At 39.0% G+C, this 26,776-nt stretch overlaps 1 protein-coding gene across 3 annotated transcripts in view; it reads right to left on the bottom strand.

Annotated features, from left to right (window-relative positions):
• RAPGEF5 (Rap guanine nucleotide exchange factor 5) overlaps window positions 1-26,776 on the bottom strand; it is a 112,939-nt gene that overhangs the window by 27,306 nt on the left and 58,857 nt on the right. For all 3 annotated transcript variants that reach the window (XM_027768824.1, XM_027768823.1, XM_027768825.1), the window contains 6 exons: window positions 17,270-17,348; window positions 11,019-11,163; window positions 9,702-9,799; window positions 6,438-6,468; window positions 5,369-5,447; window positions 2,466-2,615 (listed from right to left, as the gene is read on the bottom strand). In XM_027768824.1, coding sequence (XP_027624625.1) covers window positions 2,466-2,615; window positions 5,369-5,447; window positions 6,438-6,468; window positions 9,702-9,799; window positions 11,019-11,163; window positions 17,270-17,348 — 582 coding nt within the window. The remainder of the gene's footprint in view (window positions 1-2,465; window positions 2,616-5,368; window positions 5,448-6,437; window positions 6,469-9,701; window positions 9,800-11,018; window positions 11,164-17,269; window positions 17,349-26,776) is intronic.

The raw sequence follows: 26,776 nt of genomic DNA, 5'->3' as shown, positions 1-26,776 counted from the left end.
CCTGCTTAATTCAAAGCACACAAATGATAATCTCATCAATTCTGTATGGCCCAGCATTATGAAGATCAATAGTCCGATCCTGCTGGGCTGCTGAGAGTCTTAAAGAGCTCCACATAGCTAGGTCTGAAGTTCTCCCATCTTTTTGTATTGTTCCAATGTCATGCAATCCTCTGTGAGCATATGTACACCTTCTTAAATCTGAATTGATGAGAGTTATTCAAACTTTAGAGGATAAAATGCCATGGTTTTCTAAAAGCATTTTTCTATTTCCTGAGAAACATGTCCTTTCTTATTTGTAGGTTTGCTGCTATATTATAAAAGATTATAACTGATGGGACTTCAACCTCTGAATAACTGGGTAGGTTACTGTAACTATAGACATCTACTCCCTCTCTCTGGCAAAAAAACCAGATCAGTACTGACTGAAGCTAGGAGAGTGAGGTTATCACTCCGCCTCCTCCAACGTTTCCAACATTTTCAGATTTTTTTCTAACAAAAGGAAAAAAGTAGAGCTCATTTTCATTTCATTCTGAAGTGGCATTACAGCATTATTTGTTAAAAATTATGTAACTAGGGACCAGCAGATGGTGTAATGGTTATGTAGCTGAACTCCCATGTAGTTGACCATGGTTCCAGTCCCAGACCTGGCGGCTTAAAACTCACTCTGGGCACGTGTGTGTGCATGCCCAAACTCCCAAGAGGAGTATGGAGAAGGGACTGTGGCATGGCCATCTCCTGGGTGATTTCTTGCTTTCTGTCCTCTCTTTCTGGTTAGCGCATGTGCCCTATGGCAAAAATCTCTTTAAAAAAAAATTATGTAACTAGAGTAAGGAATATAGTAAGCTCTATTTTTATATTTGCTTCATTAAAACATTATTGTTTGAGAGATAATAGAATGCAGGCAGAAAGGTTCTTTACAGCCAAAAAAATTTTAAAAACTCTGATAGAAAACAATATACATTTAGAAATTTCTGGGATAATTTGAGAGATAAGCTGATATTTCGCATAATGATTAGCAATAGGCCTACACGCATTAGAACACCATTGCCCACCCTTATGAGTCTAATTTAATAGAGTGTGAAAATGGTATTTCACAGCCATCAAATAGAAATTGGGTAGTAAAAAAGCCACTCATTAATTGCCAGATTCTCCTGTGGCCCTGGGTTGGTTCTGAGTCCGCTCCCGAAGGAGACGTGTCTCGGTTGTGCTACAAAGTTCACTCAGGGCCCTTCCTTCTCTAGTCACTGTTTTCTGTAATGATGTTCTCCTGACAGGCCTATGTTAAGTCTAATGCTATATAAAATTATGCTACATTTTTGGTCACTGAAACATTAGATATCCTTTTATCATATCTATCTGAAATACATTATTAAAAATGCAACTACTCCCTGATTTAAAATCCATTTGGTCCATATAGTTCTCAAATTCTTGCCCTTCTTTTCTAGGTAATGGTCTGACAGGCTGTACTGTGAGAGCCCTTCAGGCCTGGGGCAAAGGGCTCAGTTTGCATGTGGAATCCATTGGCGGTACAGGAGCGTTCACTGGCCTGTGAGCGACAAAGCAGTGGAAGCAATCTTCTGGGGCATAATACTGGAACGTCAGTTAGATGCTGATGTGCATCTCCTGACCACAAAACGGTAACAAAGGGTAACTGGGAACGCCGTTTATCTGTTCCCTTCCCTGCCCATGCCGTTGCAAGCTTATTAATTCACTTGCACAGGACTTCCATTTTTCAACTCCTGCTCAGTCATTTCCATGTATTTTTCTCAGGACTAATGAGATATTAAATAAAGATGGCAAACCAAAAAGGAGGCCAGCAACATTGAGATCTGACAGGCTCCAGTGAAAGCAGAGGGGCCTGTTCTGGCCACACGGATCAATAGTGTCAGCTTGTAATCTGTGTGATCTTATTCAAAACAGACAATAAACCATTCTCTGAGGATAAATAAAGCCCACCAGAAGACGTTGTAACCAGGCCTTGCTCCCCATGTGCGCCTGAAGAGCACCGGCACGTGAGCTTTCAGCTTATGGTACAGGTTTTCTCTCTTTCAATAGGGAGTCTTTAAATATTAAATTGTCAGCGGTAGTATGACTAGTTTGAGGCGGTCTTTCTTTTCTTTTCATTTTTTTTTCTAAAGTAATTTCATCCTTTAGCAATTTCCCAAGTTAATTTAAATATGAAAATAGAAGGCTTATCTAGAGGATGAAATATGAAAAGCTTTATAATGTATTTCAAAACACTGATGTGCCTCTCTATTCAGTTCTTGGGGAGGAAATTCAGGATCCAACAGTATCAACTGTTGTCATGGAAACACCTCTGGTAGGCAGCTTCTTATTGTTACTGTGGTCATCCAGCTGCGGGCACCAAGGGAGGGGCTGCACTTTTATTTTACAAAAATGTCCACTTTCTCCTTTAGGAGAACATCCAGGGAAAGATTAATATTTAAGTACAGAAAATAGTTTACCCCCAGAAAATGTGACAGCCACCAGAGCCAGGTCTTCTTCTGCATACTGGATCTTTTCTGCCACGACTTTCAAGATCTCCTGGGTTGTACTGGAAACTTTTGCCTTCACACTGACGTAGGAGTGCTCTGTTATGTACACGTGGCAAAAAACTGTACAAATCAAAACAATTGGTCATAAACAGAGAACTGTGGGCACAAGGTATAGACTTTTCCAAGTCCAGGCACCCATCTTGCTGTCTTTGTCAGTGTAAAGAACAACAGCCAGATGTATGTATGTATTCATGCACGTGAGTGCCTGAGGGTGCACAACTGTAAATGCATGCTTGCAATCACATGAGACAGATGTTATGGAGCTGAGAACAAGCAGGTGTGGCACTGAGGCTTCCCATACTGTAAGGAGAGATCTGAGTCATGCAAGCCTGTGTCAGCAGTAGATACATCTGAACAGAATACAGGGACTCGTGGTTTAAGGACTGGACTTCTGAATCTCTTCTTTGATGGTTGCTGAGATCTCCCAAAGCAGCATATTTAAATGTCTAACTTGGAGCCAGTACGTAGTGTGATGATTAAGGTGCTGGACTCCCATGTGGCGAACCACAGTACAAGTCCCAGACCTCACGACTTGAAAATCACGCCAGGCATGTGTCCATGCATGCCCCAAATCCCAGGAGGAAAATGGAGAGGGGACTGTGGTGTGACCATCTTCCCTCAAAGGTGATTCCTTACTTTCTGGTGAGCGTACATGCCCTAAAGTTTAAGGCAAAAACCTAAAAAAAAAAAAAAAGTCTAACTCATGGGACCAGCAGGTGGTGTAGTGATTAAGGTGCTGGACTCTCATATGGCCAACAGTGGTTCAAGTCCCAGACTTGGCAGCTTGAAAAACATGCTGGGCACATGTGCATATGTGCCAAGAATCATGAGAGGAGAATGGAGGAGAGGGGACTACCGTGTGGCCATCCTCTTGGGGAATGATTTCTCACTTTCTCCCTCCCCATATCTCTCTCTCTAGCAAGTGCATGCACCCTATGGGAAAAAAAAAATCCTAACCCATATGTTTTTATTTGATACTTCATTTCAGGACGGTTTCAGAGGCCCAATCAAGATGACCACATTTTGCCATTAGAATCCTTATAAACTTATCTAAAAATCTGTCACCTGCCTCGGTTTTTGTGCTCAGCTATCTCAGTTACTTAAGAATGACCCCCTGATCAAGTGATCAAGGTGGTGGTGAGTTCAGTTTCCAAATGAAGGTCACATTTGCAGCCTTTTTAATTTCCTTTTTATGGTCTGCAGGGCTAATAAATATTACTAGCACATTATCACTATCGGGTTGAATGGGTCCTGGGAAAATTTTTCTTCATGATTCGAATAGCAGAACCTGTTTTAATAGCAATAAAAATAATTGAGAGATTTCTTCTATCAGCTACTCTGAAACTATAAAACATTAGCTTCTTTAGAATAGACAGAGGACAAGGCTATGCTCAGTCTGCTCTTCTATATTGTTTAAAAATAAAAAATGGGAGTACTGCTTCTAAAGAAATTTCATGTGCAACTTAAATGAGAGCTCAAAAGTAAACCTGGGAATGTATTCACAGAAATGTGAATGAAGCCAAAACCTAACTACGAGTTTCCATGTGTAGAACTTCCGTCAGGAGTCACTTGCGTGTTTGGCTTGGGTTAGTGTGCTACTACAATATAGCATCTAACAAATAATTGTTTATATTTGGTTGACAGACTTAAGAGAGAAATAAAGACTTTCCTCTTTTCATAGAAAAATGGAAGTTTTGGGCTATGTGAAGATCTGGTCTGTAAGCCACTAAATGTAGGGTGAGTTTACAGCTTAATAAACCGATGAATAGAAAGAACCCTTGGGCCTTGAAATCTTAGCCTTTTTGAAGTTCAGTTTGGAAAACTGTACTTATTAAATTATAAGACAAATGGACAAAGAAGGTCAGTAGCCAACAAATTAAGAGGTAAAATGAATTCATTTGTACTTTCACTCAGTGTAAATGACAGTTCATACAACAGAAACTCATCTTTTCATGGCAATACATAGAGACACCGTGTAAGAAAAGAAACATCCTTATGATGTTTTGTTTTTTGAATATTCAAGAAATTGAGAAATATTAAATATTCACACCTAGAACTCCAGCCCATGGAGAAAGGCAAGTTAGAGTCTCGAAGTCACTATCACTTCAATATTTTAGTTTGCTGGGTTTCTGCACCTGACTCAATCCCAGCCAAACAAGGTGAAATCACAGCCACCATTTCTTGTGCTGGTATAAAATATAAATGTGGAGCAGCATGTCAGCCCCTTCAGGGTGCTAACAAGGTGTTTTCCCTGATGTTGAACACACAATCCCCCTGGGGGGAACTGCACGCCCCTTCAGCACTAATGACAACTACTGAGAACATACCGGTGCGTGGCACTGCCCAACACAACCTTGCTTGGACAGATTTTTACCGCACATCCTTTCTTTCATTATTCTCTCTGAGATTCTTTTCTCTAACTCTCAGGGACTGACTTAGCCAAAACCCTGCAGATTGGCTTTCGTGATCTTCCCAATTAGTAATAGGCAATGGGTTGAGGCAGGGAGAAAAAAGTGGAGTTGCCAGACCTTTGTGCACCTCTGCTAAAGAATGCAAGAAGGTTCTTTATAGTCTCCTTTTTTTGATTCCCAGATGAAAATATCCTGGATCATTGGAATAGTGTTATATGATCTAAGTAAACTGTAATGTACAAATCAAGGGAAAAAAACACCCAATTTGATGCTAACGGCTTGTCAGAGAGGTATGACAGCTGGAAATGATGGTTAAAGGCAGGCTGATGTGTTAATGTGGGAGAATGGCGGTGATTAACTGCAACTCCACCTACCCCAAACCCTTATTTAAATTGCACTCACTTTCCTCTGTTTCTGTCATGGCTCCTCTGTGCTGTAGCCAGTTCTCCTTAAGACTGAATTGGTGGAAAAGGGCTTTATTCTGTGAGAAGGGAGAAAGAGAACAATGAATGAATGTACTCCTGCCCTTTGGAAAACCACAGCTGTTTACAACGTGTTCCAAAAGAGCTAGCCAATTTTTTTTGTTTGGATTTAATATAAAATCCACCCATCCAATCTTAGAGAAATAAGCTGGGAATTGCTTCAATTTATGCATGTGGAGGTGGAGATTCTGAGCAACATGATGAGCCTTTGGCCAAGGCCAGAGGCAGGCAACCCCCTCCACACCCCAAACTTCCCAGTAATCACTCTCTGCAACATGCTAGAGAATACCCCCAAGATTTTTCATCCCTGAGATTAAAAACACCCATAACATACTTCTCTTGAGAAAGGCACTGTTTCCCCATGCCAACATTAACCTCCAAGCTAGTGAGCACAGTCTGACAGGTTGCTTTCTACGCTTTTCACGGCAACAACTTTAAGATGGTTTCTGTAGTATGATTTTCTTAAGGGAAATAAGTCCATGGTTCCTTATGATTTCCCCCAATAAACCAGCTTCACTAAAACTTGTGCCTGACACCTCGTTCTGCATTTCCTCCCCAACCAAGATAAACCAGATAGCGGGTATGCTGGTTACCACCCCTCTTCCTGTCGTGATGAGAATATAGGCCTTTTCTCCTGGAACCAAGACTTTACTCCTGGAATCAAGATTCTTACCTGGATTATTATTATTATTTTGGAATAAACATTTTAAAAATCAAATTTATATCACTCTGAGGGCAGCAGGAAGCTCTGACTACAAAAAAAATATGCAGAACGTCATAAAGTCACAGTACCCGGCTGAAAGTGGACCTGTACCAGCACAGGGAAACTAAGGGACACAGGAAAGTGCCGGCGGCCTGCAGTCCCAGGCTCCCACCTGGCCTGGGAGGCTTGAGGTGGTATTCTTTATAATTCTAAAGAAAGGCCAGTGAGGCAAGGCAAGTTCTCCCAACCTCATCAATCCTCTTCAGAACAGATGGGTCTGCCTTACCTTCCTTTGTGGCGAATATTCATCTACAGTGCTGAAAGGAAAAGGATGAGAAGTCAGTTTGCTCCAAAACCGAGAATAATGCAGTTATTATTGTGGAAGACTAATTTTCAGGCGCTGAGCAGAATATTTTGCTCTTCAAATAAAACACAATAGCCATTAACTTACTATATATACTACCGCAGTTGAAATGAAGTTCTGAATTTCAAATACACCAAGAAGTAAAGTAGCTATTCTGCATTCTACCCATAGAAAGTGAAGCTGAGAACTGAGGAAGGAACTGGATTTATTCAACACATGGAAACAGAGACTGAAGAAATTTTTTTTTTTTTTTTTAGGTTTTTGCCATAGGACATGTATGCTTGCTGGAAAGAGATAAAGAAAGATGGTGAGAAGGAAAGTGAGAAATCACCTCCTGGGGGGATGGCCTCACTGCAAACCCTTCTCTTTTTTTCTGCTGGGATTTTAGGCACAAGTGCACACATGCCTGGTGTGAGAATCCCTTCCTTCCTTCCTTCCTTCCTTCCTTCCTTCATTTTTTTTAGAGATTTTTTGCTATAGGGTGTGTGCACTCATCAGAGAGACAGAAAGAGACAGAGAGACAGGTCGTAAGAAATCACCCCCCTGATGGGATGGCCATGCTGCAATCCCTTCTCCTCCATTCTCCTCTTGGGGTTTTGGGCATGCATGCACACGCAGCCAGCGTGAGTTTTAAGCTCCAAGGTCCAGGACTTGAACTGTGGTTGACTACATGGGAGTGCAGTAACGTAACCAATACATCATCTGATGATACCCTGGTGTAATTTTTAATCCACCGGGTTGGGACTCGAAATGGAGTTGACATGTGGGAGTCTAGTGCCTTAACCACTATGTCATCTGTTGGCCCCAGAAAATTTTTTGGGGGGAGGGGTTGACAATATTCACATGTAGTGATAGATTTTAGTAAAATTATTGTTATTTATGTAGCTAATTCAGTCAAGGTGCTTCTTTTCCAGGAATTTCTCTAGTGCGAAACATTCTGTAGATGTCCATCTCTGATCATGCTCCACAGATTCCCATTCCCACGGTCACCTCTGCCCATGAAGAAACTGGTACTGGAATTGATTTCACACATCATTAGATAAGCCCTAAATTAAATGAATCACTAATTTTATTGGAAAAAAAACTGCTTGTACAATGGGGCTAGACAAAATGTGATAACCTCAACAGTAGGAATTAAATCTTATTCTAGCATCTAAAGGTATATCATAATCTTATACCAAAAAGGCAAAAATCATACCTTAGTTCTTATTTTAACTATTATTTCCCACTTTATGTTTTTTTGTTTTAAATGTTTTTGTCATAGGGTGTGTGCACTTGCCGAAGAGAGACAAATGGTGAGAGGAAGTGAGAACTCACCCCCAGAGGGAATGGCCACACTACAATCCCTTCTCCTCTTGGAATTTTGGGCATGCACACACACATTTGGCATGAATTTCAAGCTGCTGGGTCCGGGACTTTTCTTGCGATTGATCATGTGGGAGTCCAGTGCCTTAACCTCCACACCACCTGACCCTTATGTAAGCTTTTTAATAAAATGTATTAAATTCCATTAATTTACTTAATGTTTTAAAAGTTACTAGCCATAAACTAAAGTTGCTCAACTGTATCAGATCTGACTTACAGCACAGATCAACTTTCATGTGGGAGATTATTTCGATGTAAAGGTTGTCTTTTTGTTCTTATTTGTTTCATTTGTTAGTCCACATTATCACAGTGCTAGGCTATGGAAAGTTAATATGATATAGACTATGATTAAAGAAGACCACCAAGATTCACAACATTCATTTCTAATGCACTATACCAACTTACATTTCATTTCTGAATTTCTCAGTGTGTGATTTTAATGACTGAAGGTTAAAACCTTACACATGGTTTGCTCCCTCAAATAAATGTATATAGACATTTCACTTACAATGGGGGCGGGGGTCTTCCTTTACTAAAATCAAGTCAGGCATTAAGTCTCTAATTAGTAATCTAAAAGACTTGAATTAACATTTTCCAATGGGAAGTACAACTGTCACTGAAGTCTTAACAGAAGCTTTTCACAAGTTGACAATCTATGTGCTTCATGTTTACTGAGTGTAACTAAAATGTAAACCAGAGAACATTTTCTTTCTCCACAAATGAATTGTGCAGCTATCCTTGGAAGATGAATAATGATTTGATGCTTTCACTTACCAAAATTAATAAGATTATTTAGTGGTAATAACACAGTAACATCAGGTATTACCGATTTGAAAGATTAATGATAGATGCCTAGGGAATGCTTGGACATACCAAGAGTCATTGAGTAAATGGTTTTCTTTAATCTTTCTAAATTAATAAAGAAACCTCAGGGAACCTATAAAATTGAGCTTTTAAAGTGCTCCATGGGGTCGGCAGTAGTGTGGTGGTTAAGGGCACTGGATTCCCACATGGCTGACCATGTTTCGAGTCCTGGAGCTAGCAGCTTGCTTTCTCGCTTTCTCTTTCTCTCTCTGTCTCTGGTCAAATTAAAACATAGTGATAGCAAATGGAATGAAATAAAAGTAAATAATTCTTCAAAAAAAAAAAAAAGAAAAGAAAAACTCCATTATTTACTGGAACCCATCATTTATAAAACTGATATATTTTTTCTACTCCACAGAGATAAATATGAACTCCCAAATGACAAGTTAAATATTTAGACTTTTAAAATGAAATAATAATTTATTAAATAATTGCTTTTGTGCACCCAGTTTGTTATGGCCCAGCTTATTTTTTTGTTGTCAAACAGGGTTAAAAAATGTCAACGAGCTTGATTTAGTGTTTTTTCATTTGAAAACACAAGAATCAGATATACAATTTTTTACTGAAGGAAAAAAAAAGCTATGGAATCAAGATGAATACTAGAGTCAAAATACTCAGAAATAATCTTATGTATAAGATATTTAAAAAGATTTGTTGCTTTTTTTCTTTTCTTTTCTTCATTTATTTATTTTTTTTGTTGTTGCTATATCGTGTATGTGTTCACCAGAGATAAAGTAAGAAATCATTCCTGAGGGGGATAGCCACACAGCAATCCCATCTCCATTCTCTTCTCAGGATTTTGGGTACACACACACCTGGTGTGATTTTCAAGTCATTTGGTCCAGGCCTCAAACCGCAGTTGGCCATGTAGGAGTCCAGTGCCTTAACTACTATACCTTCTGCTGGCCCCATGTTGTTTTCTTTCATTAACTCCAATAAAGAACATGAAATACTTACTGTCGACGGTGCATTCCAAGTATTTTTTGAAATTCTTTCAATTCTTTTTCAAGTATTGGATATTCATAGACATCATCTAGTACATTTCTGTATATGGTCTGGGGAGAAAAGACAAAATGGCAGCTAAAATGGTTTAATGTCCACTTTATGAGGCTTAAGGCTCATACACTGGCTCTTCTGTCCAAGGAAATAAGGTCCAATCGAGGACAATGTAGGGGTTTAACCAGGCACCAAAGAAATTTAGAATGGGATTATATCTCTTAACCCTTAGGTACTTCACTAAACTGCCATGGCTCTCTCACTGCTTCCAGAGGCTACAAGTGAGGATTCTGGGAATTTAGAGATCCCTGGCTCAAGATTTACCTGCCTGCTCTGTATTAAAACAAACAAGCAAACAAACACGATAATGTCTAAATAATAATTTTGCAGGAAAAACCACAACTGAATTAAACTTACCAGTTGTCTTGAAAGAAACATGAATTTAGTCAGAAGGGTAAGGCCAGTTTTAACTAGATGTCTAAATGACACATGACTGTTGAATTCAAAGTGGCTTCCTTCATACCAGGGAGAATCAGCTTAGGTATTTGCCTAATCTGAACTAGAACTCCTCCTAGCTGAATTCCATTCTACCCCTTCTCTGTTGACTGGCACAACTAATATGGTTTTGATAGCCAAAGAAATCCAATCATCTACTAGTTAGTAGGTTCATAAAATCTACTAATTCTTCACAAAATCATCTGTGTTGAAAAGGCACTGCAGCTTATTAATAACCAGGGGAAAAAACAGTTTGTCTAGTTCCAAATGTAAATCTAAGTACCTATTCTACAAATTATTACTTAAAATTCTCAAAATACACCAACTTCTACAAATATTTCACAATGCATATATTGTCAGTATAGTTTTTAAATGATAAATGATATTTTATTCAAATACCATATGTATGAAACTGGCTAGTTCAAACATAATAACTTTCAACATATTAGTATCAAATTTTGAAATATAATTTCATCTACCTTCCTTAATTACTTCATTTGCAATCAAAATTCCCATGACTTACATAAACTACAGCATCTTAAATGAATGAAAAAAGTCCTTCTACTTTTTTTTATAAAGATTTAAAATTTAAAAAAATTAAGTTTCTCCTTATGTAGGGACTATCAAGCCTCATAAGTCAAAATGAGTTTATATTGCCTCTGAATCACAAGTCGACTATCACAAAAAAGTTGAATGACAGATACGTACCAATGAAATTTTTGAAAAGTATAAGTGAAAATAATATTAGTAATTTGGCATCCAAGTATATCTGTGTTAGATTACCTTTAAAAACATTTTCGAGTGCTCATCTTCATGTAACCAGTCTTTGTATAGAGTGATCCATTGGGAAACAAGATGCAAGACTTTGCGTTTCCGACAGGGAATATCTGAGTTTTCTTCTTTGCCTTGATACTTCTTAGCAGAATAGGTGCACGTGGTTAAGAAAGAACATTACATTGATGGAAATAACAAAGTATGAAGAGATATATTTATTCTCAATTTTACAAAATATGCTAAAACACATTTTCTTTTTCTTTTTTTTTAAAAGGTTTTTGCCAAAAGGCACATGTGCTCACCAAAGAGAGCTGGTGAGAGAGAAAGTAAGAAATCATCCCCCAGCAGGGTGGCCACAGTGCAATCACTTCTATAAATTTGGGCATGCATTCATATTCATACACACACACACACACACACACACACACACACACATACCTGGCTTGATTTTCAAGTCACCAGGTCCAGGACTTGAGCCTCAGTTGACCATGTGGGAATCCAGCACCTTAACCACCACAACACCTGCTGGCCTAAAGCATATTTTCAAAGAAACTACATGTATATAACGTGCAGGAAGAAGAGAATATGTATAGAGAGTGCAAAAGGTGTGCACTGAAAAGAGCAAAAACAAACCCAGAAAATGATCAGCATATACTCAGTGCCTGGCTAGGAAGTTAGGCGTTGGGTCATGGATGGCAGCTGCGGTCAGTCCAAAAGCAAACTGGGTTCATTGACATATACTGGGGGCGGGGGAGCATTAATTTCAAGAGTAGCTCAAAGAGAGTTAGCGCACTACGCAGGTGAATACTATTTCAATCAAAGTTAAATCAGAACTAGGCCACATAGCCTTTGAGCCTCAGAAATTCACATTCTGTAAAACCAGGTATTTTGAAGGTAATTCCAAATGAACAAAGATTTCTAAAGCACAATTTGTAGTATAAATTGAATGCCCAACCCTATCAACTTACTTAAAAACATAAATGAATAGGGGCCAGCAGATGGCATAGTGGATTTTTGCTACTCCATGTAGGAGTCCATACATTGTTGGACTCCTACATGGCTGACCACAGTTTGAGTCCTGGATTCAGTGGCTTAAAATTCATGCTGGGCACATGTGTGTGTGTGTGTGTGCCCACGATCCTGGGAGGTGAATGGAGGAGAAGGGATGGCAGCATGGCCGTCCTCCTAGGAGGTGACTTTTTACTTTTCCTCTCACAATCTCTGTTTCTCTCTCTCTCTGGTGGGTGTACACAACCTAAGGAAAAGTCCTCTAAAAAAATATGAATAAATGTGCACATGTGGAAGTAAAAAGGACTGCTAATTTTCATTTTCATTAACATAAAATTTAAAAATTAAGTTGGAAATTACCTAAACACTTTCACAATTGAGGATGTGTTAACTAAATTATTACATGTCTTTTAACAGACTATTCTACAGCCATAAAAGTGATGATCCAATAGTACATTTACTGGCATGGAGCATTCACAATATATTATGGAGTAGAAAAAAAGATGTTAGGGTGACCCACTGCTATTAACAATGCTTATTTACATAAAGAATTTCATTATTTAGAAGGATATATACTTTAGGGTTAACAATGGCGTCTCAGGGTAATGAGATTTCAGAATTCATGAATATTTTTATGTTACTTATTAGCATTTCCTAGTTTGTATACCATGGACATGTGTTAACTATGCTGTTAAAATGATATAAAAATAACAACCTCAAAAGCAAAGTGCTTAAATGACTAGGAATGAGACAGCAGCTTGGCATTTTCTAAACTGATTTACTCTTTTTGTCTCCAAAATGATAATTTTAGAGTGTCGTAGACACATGGAAAACAACTAGGAATGGGAAATACTACGAGATCAAACACAGGTAGGCTCTGGGATTGTTGGACAGGATTATGTAGTCTTTAATGTTGATCTGTAATTGTAAAATAGGAATAAATTCTACTTCAGGCTCAGTAAATATTTTTAAACATAATTCAATTACTCTCTTTCCATCTTGCAAAAATACATTAAGGACATCTTTGATTTACACCTGTGAAATAAACTTGGGCAAACACACAAAAGTCTGTTAAAGTTTCTTCAAGTTTTCCTCTTAAAAGGCAAGATAAAAATACATATTATTTCTACTTATGCAAATGTTCTTTTCTTTTTTCCTATGAATATAATGGCTTCACTAATACACAGGGACAAAAACTTGTAAAAGTTAAGAAATACTGGCCAACCATGATTCGAATCTAGACCTGGAGGCTTTCTCTCCTACTTTCCCTTTCTCTCTGTCTTTCTCTCTCTGGTCAAATTAAACAAATAATAATGATAATAATAAATAAAATAATTCTTAAAAAAAAGTTAAGAAACACTAACAAGTTCTTTTAGATCTGCACACAGACGTGAAGACAGGGGGCTTTTATTCAAGCTGCATTTATATGTTCTACGATTATGGACCACCAGAACAGGGCGATGTCAGGGACTGACCCTTCAATCATTCTCTTCCATACATAGTTATTAACATTTATTTGCTTAACCTTGTTCTCCTCCCTGTATGACATATATATTTAAAATATTCAGTAAATAAATGTATTAGGTCGTTGGGATAGTCATGATGTACTTTTCTGTTTATCTATGCAAAGATGTGTCATGACCTTCCTGATGACCCAATATCTGTATTATTCTGGCTTTCTATTTTAAGGGATAAATATGCTTTTACATTTTGTCCATATCAGATTATACTGATTTATAAATTTAGCTAAGGGGAGGGGGGTGAGGAATAGTGGGAAGAAATTGGGTGAGAGTTATAACCTCTGTGTAATGCACTGAATAGTAGCTAGCTCAGGGCTATGAACTTAAATAATGCTCTTTACAATGATAAAAGCTAAAAGCTATTAAATCCTATTAAAACAGAAATACACATCTAAAATATCTAAATCCAGCACAAATAGCTCTTATCTATACATAATGTTCAAAACCAAGGTGGAAAATTTTTTACCTCTCCAGAAGTTGATAGTAGTGGGATATAAAAGATAAAATACAGATATATGTATATGCACATATATTTATATATGTATATATAAATATCTCACAGTATGAGTGCCATATTTTTGTTTATGGTTCATATTATAAAAGGTTGCTACAGTTAAATATGTTTCCCCAAAACTCAAGTGATGAAATTTGGTCGTGACACAATTAAGAGGGTGAAAACATAATCTGACTATAATCCGGGATTAAGAGGCGGAGACTGTGGGAGGTGATTAGGATTAAGGTCATCAGGGTAGGGCCCACACGATTGAGTCCTAACGGGTTTATAGATGGGAAGAGACAGAAACACACAGACACATGCTCACTGTCCCCTCATGTGACGCTCTGTGTTGCCTGGGGACTCTGCAGAGAGCTCCCCCCTCAGCAAAGGGCCCTCACCAGATATAGCCCTGAATGGATCATAAACCTCCAAACTAAGAGCAGAGTAAACCTCTGTTCTTATAAATCACCCAGTTTAAGGTTTTGGCTACTAAACAGTAGAGAACTGACTAAAACAAAGGCAAAAGTGTGCACAGACAGAAACAATCATGTAGCAAGACTCCTGGCTTAAAATGTTTTAGCTCTGGGGCCAGGAAGTGGTGTGGTGGTTAAGGCATTGTACTCCCACATGGTCAACCATGGTTCAAATCCCGGACCTGGTAGTTTGAAAATCATACTGGGCATGTGTGTCTGCAAAATTCAGAGAGAATGGAAGAGAAGGGATTGTGGCATGGTCAGCCTCCCTGGGGATGATTTTTCACTTTGCCCATGGAAGAGTGCATGAACACATGCACCCTATGGCAAAAATTTAGAAGAAAAGAAAAAAAATGTTAGATTTCATAATTTTTGATAATCAAAAAAGCCCCTAAGATTCTGATCTAAATTTTCATATAAACTATCTTATCCAGGAAGCAGCAGGTGATGTGGTGGTTAAGGCACTGGATTCCACATGGCCAACTCTAGGGTTCGAGTCCCAGATCTGGTGGCTTGAAAACCATGCTAGCTGTGTCCAAAATCCCAAGAGGAGAATGGAGAAGGGATTGAGATATGGCTAGATCCCCTAGGAAGTGATTTCTCTCTCTCCAATAAGTGCACATGCACTACAGCAAAAATCAAAACACAAACAAAAAACCCAAGTCTTATTCGAAGACTCAAAACACTTACATCCAAGTAAAGTTTTAGTTCTTTTTTTTTTTGGATATAGGGTATGGATACTCATCAGAGAAAGAAAGTGAGAAAGTTCCCTCTGGGGTGGTAGTGGGCGGTAGCGGCCATGTTACAATCCCTTCTCCTCGCCTCTACTTTTAGAAGAGTAATTTTTTTTGGTATATTAATTGGCATATTTTTTAGGCTTCTAAGACTTGAATCATACAGTTGGCCATGTGGGATCCAGTCACCTTAACCACAATGCACCATCTAGTTTATTTTAGAGATTTTTTTCCCCCCTGAGGGTGCATATGCTCACTAGAGAGAGAGAGAGAGAGATAGAGAGAGAGAAATCATCCCCTAAGGGATGGCCACACTGTAATGCCTTCTCCTCCATTCACCTTTCTGGACTTGGGGCATGCACACACATGTACCCAGCATGATTTTCAAGCTGCTGGGTCTAGGACTCGAACCACGGTTGGCCATGTGGGAGTCCAGCACCTTAACCACTACGCTACCTGCTGGCCCAGTTTTAGAGATTCTTTACAGACATTCTGTGAGGCACTAAAATTATTATCATTGCTGTTATATTTTTGCCAGAGGGCATGTGCGCACACCAGAAAGAATAAAAGAGACAGAGGATGGGGAGAGGGAAAAAGCAGCCAGAAATGGGGTCATGCTGCAATCCCTTCTCCAGTTCTCCATCCTGGGATTTGGGGTATGCATACACATGTGCCTAGCCTGTTTTTTTTAAGCCACCAGGGCTGAGATTCAAACTCACAGTCAGCCATGTAGAATCAGCTCCTTTAACCACCAGGCCATGGCAAGAGCCTGCACTAACTTATTAAATAACAGTAATTGTAATATCAAGATCATAGTTAAAGATAATAGTTTGAGGCATCTAATTTGCTTTGAGAATACAATTTATATTACTTAATGGATGGTAACTGTTCTCAAAATGGGTTAGCGTTAAAATGTAAATGAAATGAATTTACAGGTATTTTTCCAAGACCTCTGAGGGAAGAAAAAAATTCAAACTTTATAATTATTGTTGAATTAGCAATACTTCACTTGAAAGCTGTGAAGGAAATCTACAAATACTACTAAAATTTACCAAATTCAAAACTAATAATGTTTCAAGATCAGTTTTATGATCCAGGTCTAAGAAGCTTCAAAATATCTGTAGCTTTATTTGATCTTAGGCTATGATAAAACACTGAAGAGTAATAGTTTATATTTTTAAGACAGATTTTACTTTGTCTTTTATGGGGTCATACAGTTCTTTTAGGCAGGAAAATGCAGTAAAGTTGAGAGATAGCTACTAATTTCCTTGGAATATACAAGAAGAAATCCATGTTCCTAAGTATTTTCATGTGGGCTAAGGTGAAATCTTCAGTTTGGTTTAATAACACAATAGTTAACAGAAGACTTAAATGTTTCTGAAGAATCTTCTTCAAACACAGTGAGGCAAGAAACCTCCATGGAGAATTTCAGTAACTTTATAGGCTTTGCTGTTTGGTCTTTCAATGTTTCTCTGTTGTACATCTTCTAGCTAGTAGGTAGAATTCCTTTACTGGTCATTACCTTCTAATCACACCCGTCATTCTGAAAGTACATGCCATGAACAGTTGATTTCTGGGGCCATTTTGGATTCTCACATGGGGCAATGACTTTTCTCCCTGGGAACACTTTGCCCATGGACGTGGTGTCACATCTGCACGTTCCCTAGACCTCTGTCTGACACTGACTGAGACTTCTCTGTGTCTCCCCACAGCGTGACGCTGGTACTAAACTCACTCTCTTGACTTGGGGGTTATTCACATCTACCTTCAGCTTTCTAAGAAATCATGAGGTACAGACTTGAAGCAAATATGAGATAAATAGTACTATTCACAACACAGTATGTGAAAACAGCAACTCTGCATTTCCAGTCCCCTTTCCTGTTCGGTCTCATTTCCTATTTTACATTAATATTTAACACAGCCACACTGTACAGTGAGGCTGAGAAAATGAAGAAAGGCAGTTAACTCCTAACGTGGGGCATCAGTGTGGAGGAAGCTGTCACCGCATCTTCACGTTAATGAAGGATATTGCCTTAACAGCGCCTGGCACAAGTCATCCGTTGTCATGAAGACAGTGTACGTGAGAAGGAAGTCATCAAGGAGGGTCTCTGCAAAGAAACGACACAAAGCCGAGGTAAGCAAACAGACGATAAGAAGGCAGCAGCTCGTCCAGGTGCCAGGACAGTGCGCGGTAAGATTAACAATGGTGGTAGTCTAGGGGTTAGGAGAATTTTAGCCACATGATACATTATTACAGATTTTAAAAACCCCTCACACATAGAATGTCTTGAGCAATGAAACATTTTTTGTTGCAAGGCTCTCTAACCATACAACTTCAATCATCATTTTCCCCCCAAAACATTCATTTATATTTGTGGGTTAAAGTGTTAGGGAAAATCAATGTATAAACAATGTGCTTTAAAAAATATAAATTTCTATCAGATTTTGAGGTATACGCTCCAGTCCTATGGGAATGAAACCTTCATGTTCCATTACATTAGGGATCTCCAAAGCCATTTACTTAAGTCTAGGGCAAGAACAATGGACAGCAAAACCAAAGCACACATTACGTTCTAAAGCCATTCACCGCTCTCTCTCAAATGCATCTCTAAGCAGCTGGGAAGATGATGAGTGATCTTCTTACTATCATGAGAAAGAGCTGAGAGGAGTTATATTGGAGTGTAGATGCAACACATCATGATGCGCTCTTCATGACTCCTTTTTCTCCCAACAGAAATAGCCTCTATCATGATCATCTTTTTGCTTTGAATGTTCTGGAAGAATCCAGTGTACATGTAATATGGAACTGCCACAGAGGCAAACTCTGATCTCCAGTTTCATTCCCCAAATGATAAACGATACAAAAGATTACATGCAGAATGCAAAGTAGTGATTCTGTCATAAGAGTTTTTAGGTAGTCTCTTTAACTTAAAATTCACCCTACTATATGATTGAACATTCATATTTTTACATTCCAGACATCCAAGTTTTAGTTATGGGAAATACTAATAAACTGTGTGAGTAATGAGTTTGTGTACTGTGATGGACTGAACACCTATACCCCTCCTGGCCCTTCATTTCATGTGTTGAAACCTTGCCCTCTAATGTGAGGGTATCAGAATTACAGAGGTCATGAGGGTGGAGCCCTCATGATGGAATTGTCACTATAAGAGTTCTGAGAGAACTTGCTTCCTCTTTTTGCTCCTGTAGGACACAGAAAGACTGTGGTCTATGAACCGGAAAGCAGCAGGTCTTCGTCAGACAGTGAATCTGCTGAAGCCTTGATCTTGGACTTTCTAGTCTCCAGATTTGTGAGAAATAAATGTCTGTTGTTGAAGCCACCTACTTTATGGTATCCTGTTATAGCAGCCTGAGCTAAGACAAATATTCAACAGATTTATGGGGCTAGCCAGTGTTGTAGTGATTAAGGAGGATGGATCCCATCTGACTGGCTGTGCGGTTTGAGCCCTGAACCAGGAGGCTTAAGACAGACCAAACACATGTGCATATGTGCCCAAAATCCCTAGAGAAATGGAGAAGGGACTGTGGCATGGCCATCCTCCATGAGGGATATTTTTCACATTCCTTTTTTTTTCTCTCCCTCTCTGGTAAGTGCATGTACACTCTGGCAAATTAATTGTATTTATGCTCCCTAAGATCTATACATTATAAATGTATAATTAGAAATAACTGCTTAGTATTGAGTTCTGAAAGCTAGGTAAAAAATTTTCCTTTTTTTTTTTTTTTTTTTTTGTGTGTGTGTGTGTGTTTTGCTATACAGCGTGTATGCTCACTGGGAGGAGGAGAGGAAGAGAAAACAGTTAAAAATAGAAAGGGGGGGATCAGCAGATGGCTTAGTGGTTACGTCACTGGACTCCCACGTAGTCGACCATAGTCCGAGTCCCAGATATGGCGACTTAAATCTCATGCTGGGCGCATGTGTGTGCATGCCTAAAATCCCGAGAGGAGAATGGAGGAGAAGTAACTGCAGCGTAGCCATCCCTCCTTGGGGGTGATTTCTCGCTTTCTGTCTCTCTGTCTCTGTCTCTCCTGGGAGCGTACATGCCTTGTAGCTCCTTAAAAAAAAAGAAAGGAAAAGAAAAAGAAAATAGAGAGGGAGAAAGGGAAAGCACCTCCAAGGGAGATGGCCATGCTGCAATGCCTTCTCCATTCTCTTCTTAGGATTTTGGGCATGCACACACACATGTCCAATGTGTTTTTTCAAGTTGCTGTTCCAAGACTTGAACCACGTAGTCATTCATATGGGATCCAGCTGCCTTAACCATAATGCCCAAGTTCCAAATTATTATTTTTTTTTGGAGAGGTTTTTGCTATAGGGTACGTGTGCTCACCAGAGAGACAGAAAGCAAGAAATCACCACCCCCCCCCCCCCAAGGGGGATGGCCATGCTGTAATCCCTTCTCCTCCATTCTCCTCTTGGGATCTTGGGCATGCACACACATACATACCCGGCGTGAGTTTAAGCCACTGGGTCTAGGACTTGAACCGTGGTCAACTACCTGGGGGTTCAGCAACATAGCCATCATGCTAACTGCTGGTCCCATGTTCCAAATTATTTTAGGAATAATCAGTAACATTTACTTTAAAAGTTGAAGGGGCCAGCAGGTGGCATAGTGGTTAAGGCACTGGATTCCTCCATGACCAATCACAGTTCAAGTCCTGGACCTGGCACCTCACACTGGGTGTGTGTCTCCAAAATCACAAAAGGTAAATGAAGAAGGGACTGTGACACAGTCATCCTCCCTGGGGGATGATTTCTCACTTTCTCTCTCTCTGTCTCTTGATGAGCTTGTGTACTGTGATGGACTGAACACCTATACCCCTTCTGGCCCTTCATTTCTTGTGCTGAAACCTTACCCTCTAATGTGAGGGTATCAGAATTACATAGGTCACAAAGGTGGAGCCCTCATGATGGCATTGTCACTATAAGAGTTCTGAGAGAACTTGCTTCCTCTTTTTGCTCCTGTAGGATACAGAGAAAAGACTGTGGTCTTGTATGTACAAGCACACATACTGTACAGCAAAAATCTCTCCAAAATAAAATGCTGATCAATATAATATGAACGATAAAGTTATATTTACAAACACAAAACACTGTGGACAGAAGAGGTTGCGTATGAGAGCTACAGTCTACATAAATTGCCCAGGTTACTTTATATCTATGCTTTGGTTGGTTGCAGAATATCAAGATAATCCTGACCCATATAGGTAAGTGTTAAAATAATTGGAAACGATGTTACAAAGAAAAAGAGCTTTTCTGTTTTAAAGACAAGGTCTCAGCATATCATGCATGCTGTTCTTAACTCAGCCTACCACTGGGCCTATAAGCACAGGCCACAGGCTCTTTATTAAAAAGGGTTTCACCAGTTGCCCAGGCCAGCCTTGAACCTCAGCCTCCTGAGTCACCAGGATTACAGGTCCATGTTGTCTTGGCGTGTCTTGAAGCTGGATTGGGAATTGCTCCTCGGCCTGCTCCATAGCCCAGCCTAAGAAGCACACAGTCTGAGTGGCATGCACAGCACAGCTAGCCAAATGCTTGCTTTTTTATTGCACGATGCCCTTAACCAGAATGAATCCAAAATGCTGATGAAGAATGTTAAGGAATTTTTCTCAGAAACATATGTATTTATTAAAGATAACAGTATTCCAGCTGTGAGCTTAAAGACCCCAGGCTGAATGGTTCCAGAAACCTGAAGAGAAATTTGATCAAGACCTTACCAATCAAGAATGTCCACAAGGTGACCATACCCTCTTGAACCAAGAATTGAATTGAACATGTGCTTGGAACCTCTGCCCCTAATTTAGCCCTTAAAAAGGCATATGGAGGAGGGGAAGGGAGACCAGCAGAGGGCATAATGGTTACATCACTGGACTCCCATGTAGTTGACTATGATTCAAGTCCTGGACTGGGGCCTGTGTGTGTGTGTGTGTCCGTAAGCCTGAGAGGAGACTAGAAGAGAAGGGATTGTGGCATGCCCACCCCTTCTGGGGGGTGACTTCTTACTTTCTGTTTCTCTCTGTCTCTTTGTTGAAGATACTACCTATGGAAAAATCTCTCTCTCTCAAAAAAAAAAAAAAAAAAAAAAAAAAAAAGCATGTGGGGAATACTTCAGGGAGACCAGGTCTTTTCAGTATGAGCTACTCACTCTTTTGCTTTGCTCACTGCAATAAAGCTGTAGTCTCCTCCATCATGAATAAAAATTTAAAAATTGATGAATAGCACCTAAAATGTAAAATAGGCCTAATCTTATAACATTGTAACACAATGCAATGCATAAAGAGTTACTGGTCTAACTTACTATTATTCTGTGGTAAAAGCAAGTTCCCAAATATGTGGGGACCATGGTGGGAACAGATTATGTCCAGCACAGGAAAGCTGTGGTAGTGTACCTGCTCAGACAGTTCATGTGAGCAACATGCACAACCTGCACACAGGGACAGCCAGGCCCCCACTACAGACCGTGTTTACAAAAGTTTAGGATGTATGCCTAAGGCAGGAATAGCTTTATTCAAAAATCCGTCCTCAAATTAGTTAACACGGCAGCACAAGTTAATCTCTGGTCAACCTAACAAAGATTTTGTAATATGTGGTATTTGCCTTTCTTTCTCACCCTCTTTTTTTAAAAAAAGAAAAAAAAGAAAAAGAAAATTATTTCCAGAAGGTGGGTACACGCATTAGAGAGAGACAGAGATGGAGAGGGAGAAAGCACATTCCAATGAGGAGTGGTCACACTGTGATCCCTTCTCCTCTATTTATTCATCCTGTCGGAATTTGGGGCACACATGCACACGTGACTGGCATGTTTTTCAAGCTGCTGAGGCCGGGATTCAAACCAGTGGGCCACATGGGATCTGGCTCCTTTAACTACCTGGCCCAGTGTGTGCTTTTCATTACAGTTTGTTAAACAATTGAAATTAAAGTCAGCTATCTGTACAATGTCTGAGACCACAGGGTATTTTGGAAATACAATTTAAAAGCTATCACCCTGGGATACTACTGAACAGTAATGTTCACAAATTGTAACATTTCTCTGAGCTAAATGTGATTGATGAAAATGCTCAACCTCCCTGATCTGATTAGAAATTAAGTTGAGTCATTTTTGCATTTGGTGTTAGATACAGGCAGCAGTGACAACACAGTGACCTAGAATCTACTTCAGACTCTTTAATGGACTCTCACAGACAGGAACCACCAACAGGCAGAAACCACTGGGTGACAGCACTGAGATCGTCACACAATGGCATGGAGAGAGTGCTCGATATCACATACAGGTTCAGACTCTTTGGGATGTTCTTACATTTAGCTATATTTCATAACGTCGGAACTATTCTCTAATCAAGATGCTTCCCATGAGTAGCCAAGATAAGAAAGAACAGCATTAACTTAGACATATCCCGTCATTCCATTCTGGAATTTCAGATAAGGAACTGAGTGACTATGAGAGTCTGGTCAGATGGTGGCAAACCCATTTAGCATTTAATTCAATTAATCAGCTCAAATATGACAATATTTTGTTAAGGGCTTTGACCCAGAAATGCTTATTTTCCCCTAAGCTACTATCATATTTAATATTCAACAGCATTTACCTAATTATCTCTCTGCCATAGAAATATTAATTAAAATAAAAACAATGAGGCTACAAAAAACATCAGCAGTGAAAATCCTCATTGAATAGAACAGATTCCCCAAACTCTTAACTCAGTCTTTTCTGTTTAACTATCATATTGTTCTGAAATGTTTCAATATATAAAGGACTTTCCTTTATTCTTTTCTCAGCACAGATTTTCTCTTTCTTTTTTTGCTATACACATTTGGAAAATAATTGAGTATAGCAAGAAAAAAGCTGTAATAAAAATGATGCCCTTAAATAACAGTGCAGTTTATTAGTCATGCTTGAAGAAAAAAAAGGCTATACCCTTGGCATTTAGAAATATTTTTAGAACCACGATGGCTACTTAAATGATCCCCTGAAGATTATTAGCCAACAATAGTCATTGAGAAAGACAGGCAAATCCACTGCATCCATATTAAAACACTGTAGTTATCTATTATATTATGCTGCACTTAATTAATAGTAATTTAAGACTGTAGGGAGAAAAGCACTTTTGTATACATAAAAGTATCTTTCATTTAAACAAATTCATAGTTGCCACAAATGCCAACATTCTGAATAAAAAGGTGTATTCGCTTTAATTTCTAACTCTGTGAATACTTAGATATTAGTATAAAAAATCTTGTCTTTGGAATTCTACTGATGAAATCAATCATAAAATCTAGTCTCAAATTCTCAGCTCATCATTAAACTTTTTTTTTTTTTTTTTTTAGCTTGCTATAGGGCCAATGTGCTTGCCAGAGAGAGAAGGAAAGTGAGAAATTTTCCCCCATGGGGGATGGCCACACTGTAATCCCTTCTCTTCTGTTCTTCTCTTGGGATTTTGGACATGCATATTTTTAAGCCTTTGGTTCAGGGACTTGAACTGTACAATCAGCCATGTGGAATCCAGCCACCTTAATTATCACACCACCTAAACTTTTGGGAATATTCTCCCCATTTTACTAAAATAAATGAATATTTTTATTGTGACTTTTTGAATACATAAAATATTCTTCCACTATAAAAGTAACATCTCAATTATCATCAAAACTGGGAGGCTAATACTATTATAGTTTTAAGTATCATGTAACTTGAAATGTCAATATGTTGTCAAAATCTAAAAGTCTTGATAGAAATGGTTCTAAAATTTATGTCTAGAATTAGCGATACTGATGTTTACGCACCTTTCTTCTATCATCTGCTACTATTTTCACTTTTTAAAAGAATTATTTATTATCATTATTATTAATGCTTTTTAATTTAATCAGAGAGAGAGAAAGGGAAAGTGAGAAAGCAAGCCACCACCAGATCTGGGACTTGAATCATGGTTGGTCAAGTGGGGGTCCAGCACCTTAACCAACATGCCACCTGCTGGCCCCTATTTTCACTTTTAAGAAATAAGAGAACAATATTTAAAATTTTACTTGCATGTATTTTTCTATCATGTATCAATTAAAACATTTTCTCAGTTTTACTTTAAGTGTATCAGACACTACAAATTTCCATTTTATTTCTGCAAAAAACACAAGTGTCTGGGACCAGCAGTTAGTGTAATGGCTATGTCGCTGGACTCCCGTGTAGTTAACTGCGGTTTGAGTCCTGGACCCGGTGGCTTAAAACTCATGCGGGGCGCATGTGCGTGCGTGGCCAAGATCCCGAGAGGAGAATGGAGAAGGAACTGCAGCGTGGCCATCTCCCCTGGGGGGTAATTTCTCACTTTCTGTCTCTCTGGTAAGTGCATGCACCCTATAGCAAAAACAAAACAAACAAACAAACAAAACAAAAACAAAAACAAAAAAACCCTCTCTTAAAAAAAAAAAACAACAACACAAATGTCTCTAGAGCATCACAGAGTTATGTCAAGGTGGCACACTGAAAGGTTTGATGTACACCCTTTTTGTATGGTTCTGCTATGGAGATGTAACCAAATTACAGGAACAAATCTAAAGATTACCAAAATGTTTAAATTTAAGGCTTATTCTTTTCCTAAAAAACAAAAACAAAAATAAAAATCTCCTAAAATCTAGAAATCATTAGGATTATAGGGTTACTTAGAAACAATTACAGAAACCCACCTCAGTTATTTTTTAACACTCATAAGCAAAATGCACTGGAATAATGAAACCACTCATCTGTTAAAGTGAATTACCAAGAAAGCAAATGAAGAGAATTTTGACAGGTAATTGCCTATAGTAGCCATTTAATCTAAGTATGGTAATGTGAATATCCAGCATTTCTGTACTAACTCATATTCCCTGAAGTGCTGTTAAGAGTTTCGTTTCACCTGTATTTCTGCTTCAGATGCAATGGAATTTAAGGCACTTTAAAATATGTTCTACTTAACCTTTATTTCAACAAGCCAAGAAAAGCTTTGAACTTGAAAGAGTCCATTTCTACCCCTGGAATGTTACAACTTACCATTATTTTTCTGAGAAGCAGTGCCAAAGTGTACCATGTAATTTGATTACACACAAATAAAAAATAATTAATGTTCGTTTTGAATCACGGATTAAAGTCCTACGCCATTAAGAGCTGTGCTTCTTTCCCTGTCCGTCTCACATTTCTGAAAGCAGCACTGCCAAGCTCCACTTTATTTCTATTTACTTTTCCAACTTCACCACCCAGTTTTGCTTAGCCATTCAAAACTACCAAATCTTGAGATCTTGTCTTATTTTTAGTTAGTGTCGACAAAGGGATGCTTATTTATTTAATGCTCTTTATACATTAACCTTTAAATAAAAGTCATACCTTTAGTATTCTAAAATTTTGTTTTAGAATCCCATTATTCTTTCTTTGGGAAGGAATGGTTTGAAGGGGTGGTATATTGCTAGCTATATTTTTTTAAGTTTATTTCTCCATGTGTGCGAAAGACAAAGAGACAGCGCCCCCAACAGGACCCTGATGCTGCAATCCACTCCCAGCCCTCAGCCAGCCCCAGGCAAGCCTGTGAACATATACACAGGGGGATCTCGACTTCAACCAGGAACCTTCTCACATAGGACTGCATTGCATAGTGTTGTGCTTTACTGCTGTGCCACCTTCTGGCTCCTCTTAGCTACGTTTAATTCCACACACTTAAAAATGTCACTAGGAGTGGGCCAGCAGGTGACATGGTGATTAAGGTGGCTGGATCCCATATGGCTGACTGCAAGGTTTGAGTTCCACTCCCAGGTGGTGTGAGAAACACTCTGAGTGCCTGTGCATGTGCACCCAAAATCCTGAAGGGAAAAATGGAGATGGGATTGCAGTGTGATCATCCCCCCCCTTTGGGAAGGTGCTTTTTCACTCTCTCTCTTCTGTCTCTCTCCAGCACGCTCAAGTGTCCTTTACCAAATTGTTAAACAAACACAAATGCTACTAGAAGGAACATGGAATAACATGGTACTTGTCTACTTTTTCCAGACTGTGGCACCCAGAGAAGGGTCATGTCTGCACGTCGCTCTGGGGTTAAGTGAATAGGAGAGTGGTAAGCTCTTGCTGCCCTAGCCCCAGTCAGCTGCTCTCGGTATCCAGGTACCATAACCTTTCTGTAGTTCATGTGTCCAGCAAGCCTACAGGGAGGCTCAGAAAGCAGTACAGAGAGCTGGAATTTGACCCGGGTAGCCAAAGGCATAGGACTTAACCTTTCTGGGCCTTAGTTAAGCCACTTTTAAAGTGACCATTATACCTGTACCTAGTAGAATTACAGTGAAGATGAAAGAGAAGTCTTCAAAAAGTTCATGGAAATTTGTAATACTATTAAAAACTATGCAAACTTCAAAAATTTTTTGCAACAAAATAAATTCATACTTTAATTTTCAGTAGGCTTTTTGAAGTCCTGTAGAATACTAAAACCATTTGGCAAGGGACCTGCAATGTACCAGGCATTCAATATCTCTTCATTTCAATAAAATAAAATTATTGATATTCTGTTCAAATTT

This window comes from Tupaia chinensis, unplaced genomic scaffold (assembly GCF_000334495.1).
Source record: "Tupaia chinensis unplaced genomic scaffold, TupChi_1.0 Scaffold147534_1, whole genome shotgun sequence".
In the NCBI taxonomy this organism is placed as follows: domain Eukaryota; kingdom Metazoa; phylum Chordata; class Mammalia; order Scandentia; family Tupaiidae; genus Tupaia; species Tupaia belangeri.
The sequence above is the reverse complement of the archived record's forward strand: the minus strand, read 5'-3'. Positions and strand labels throughout refer to the sequence as shown.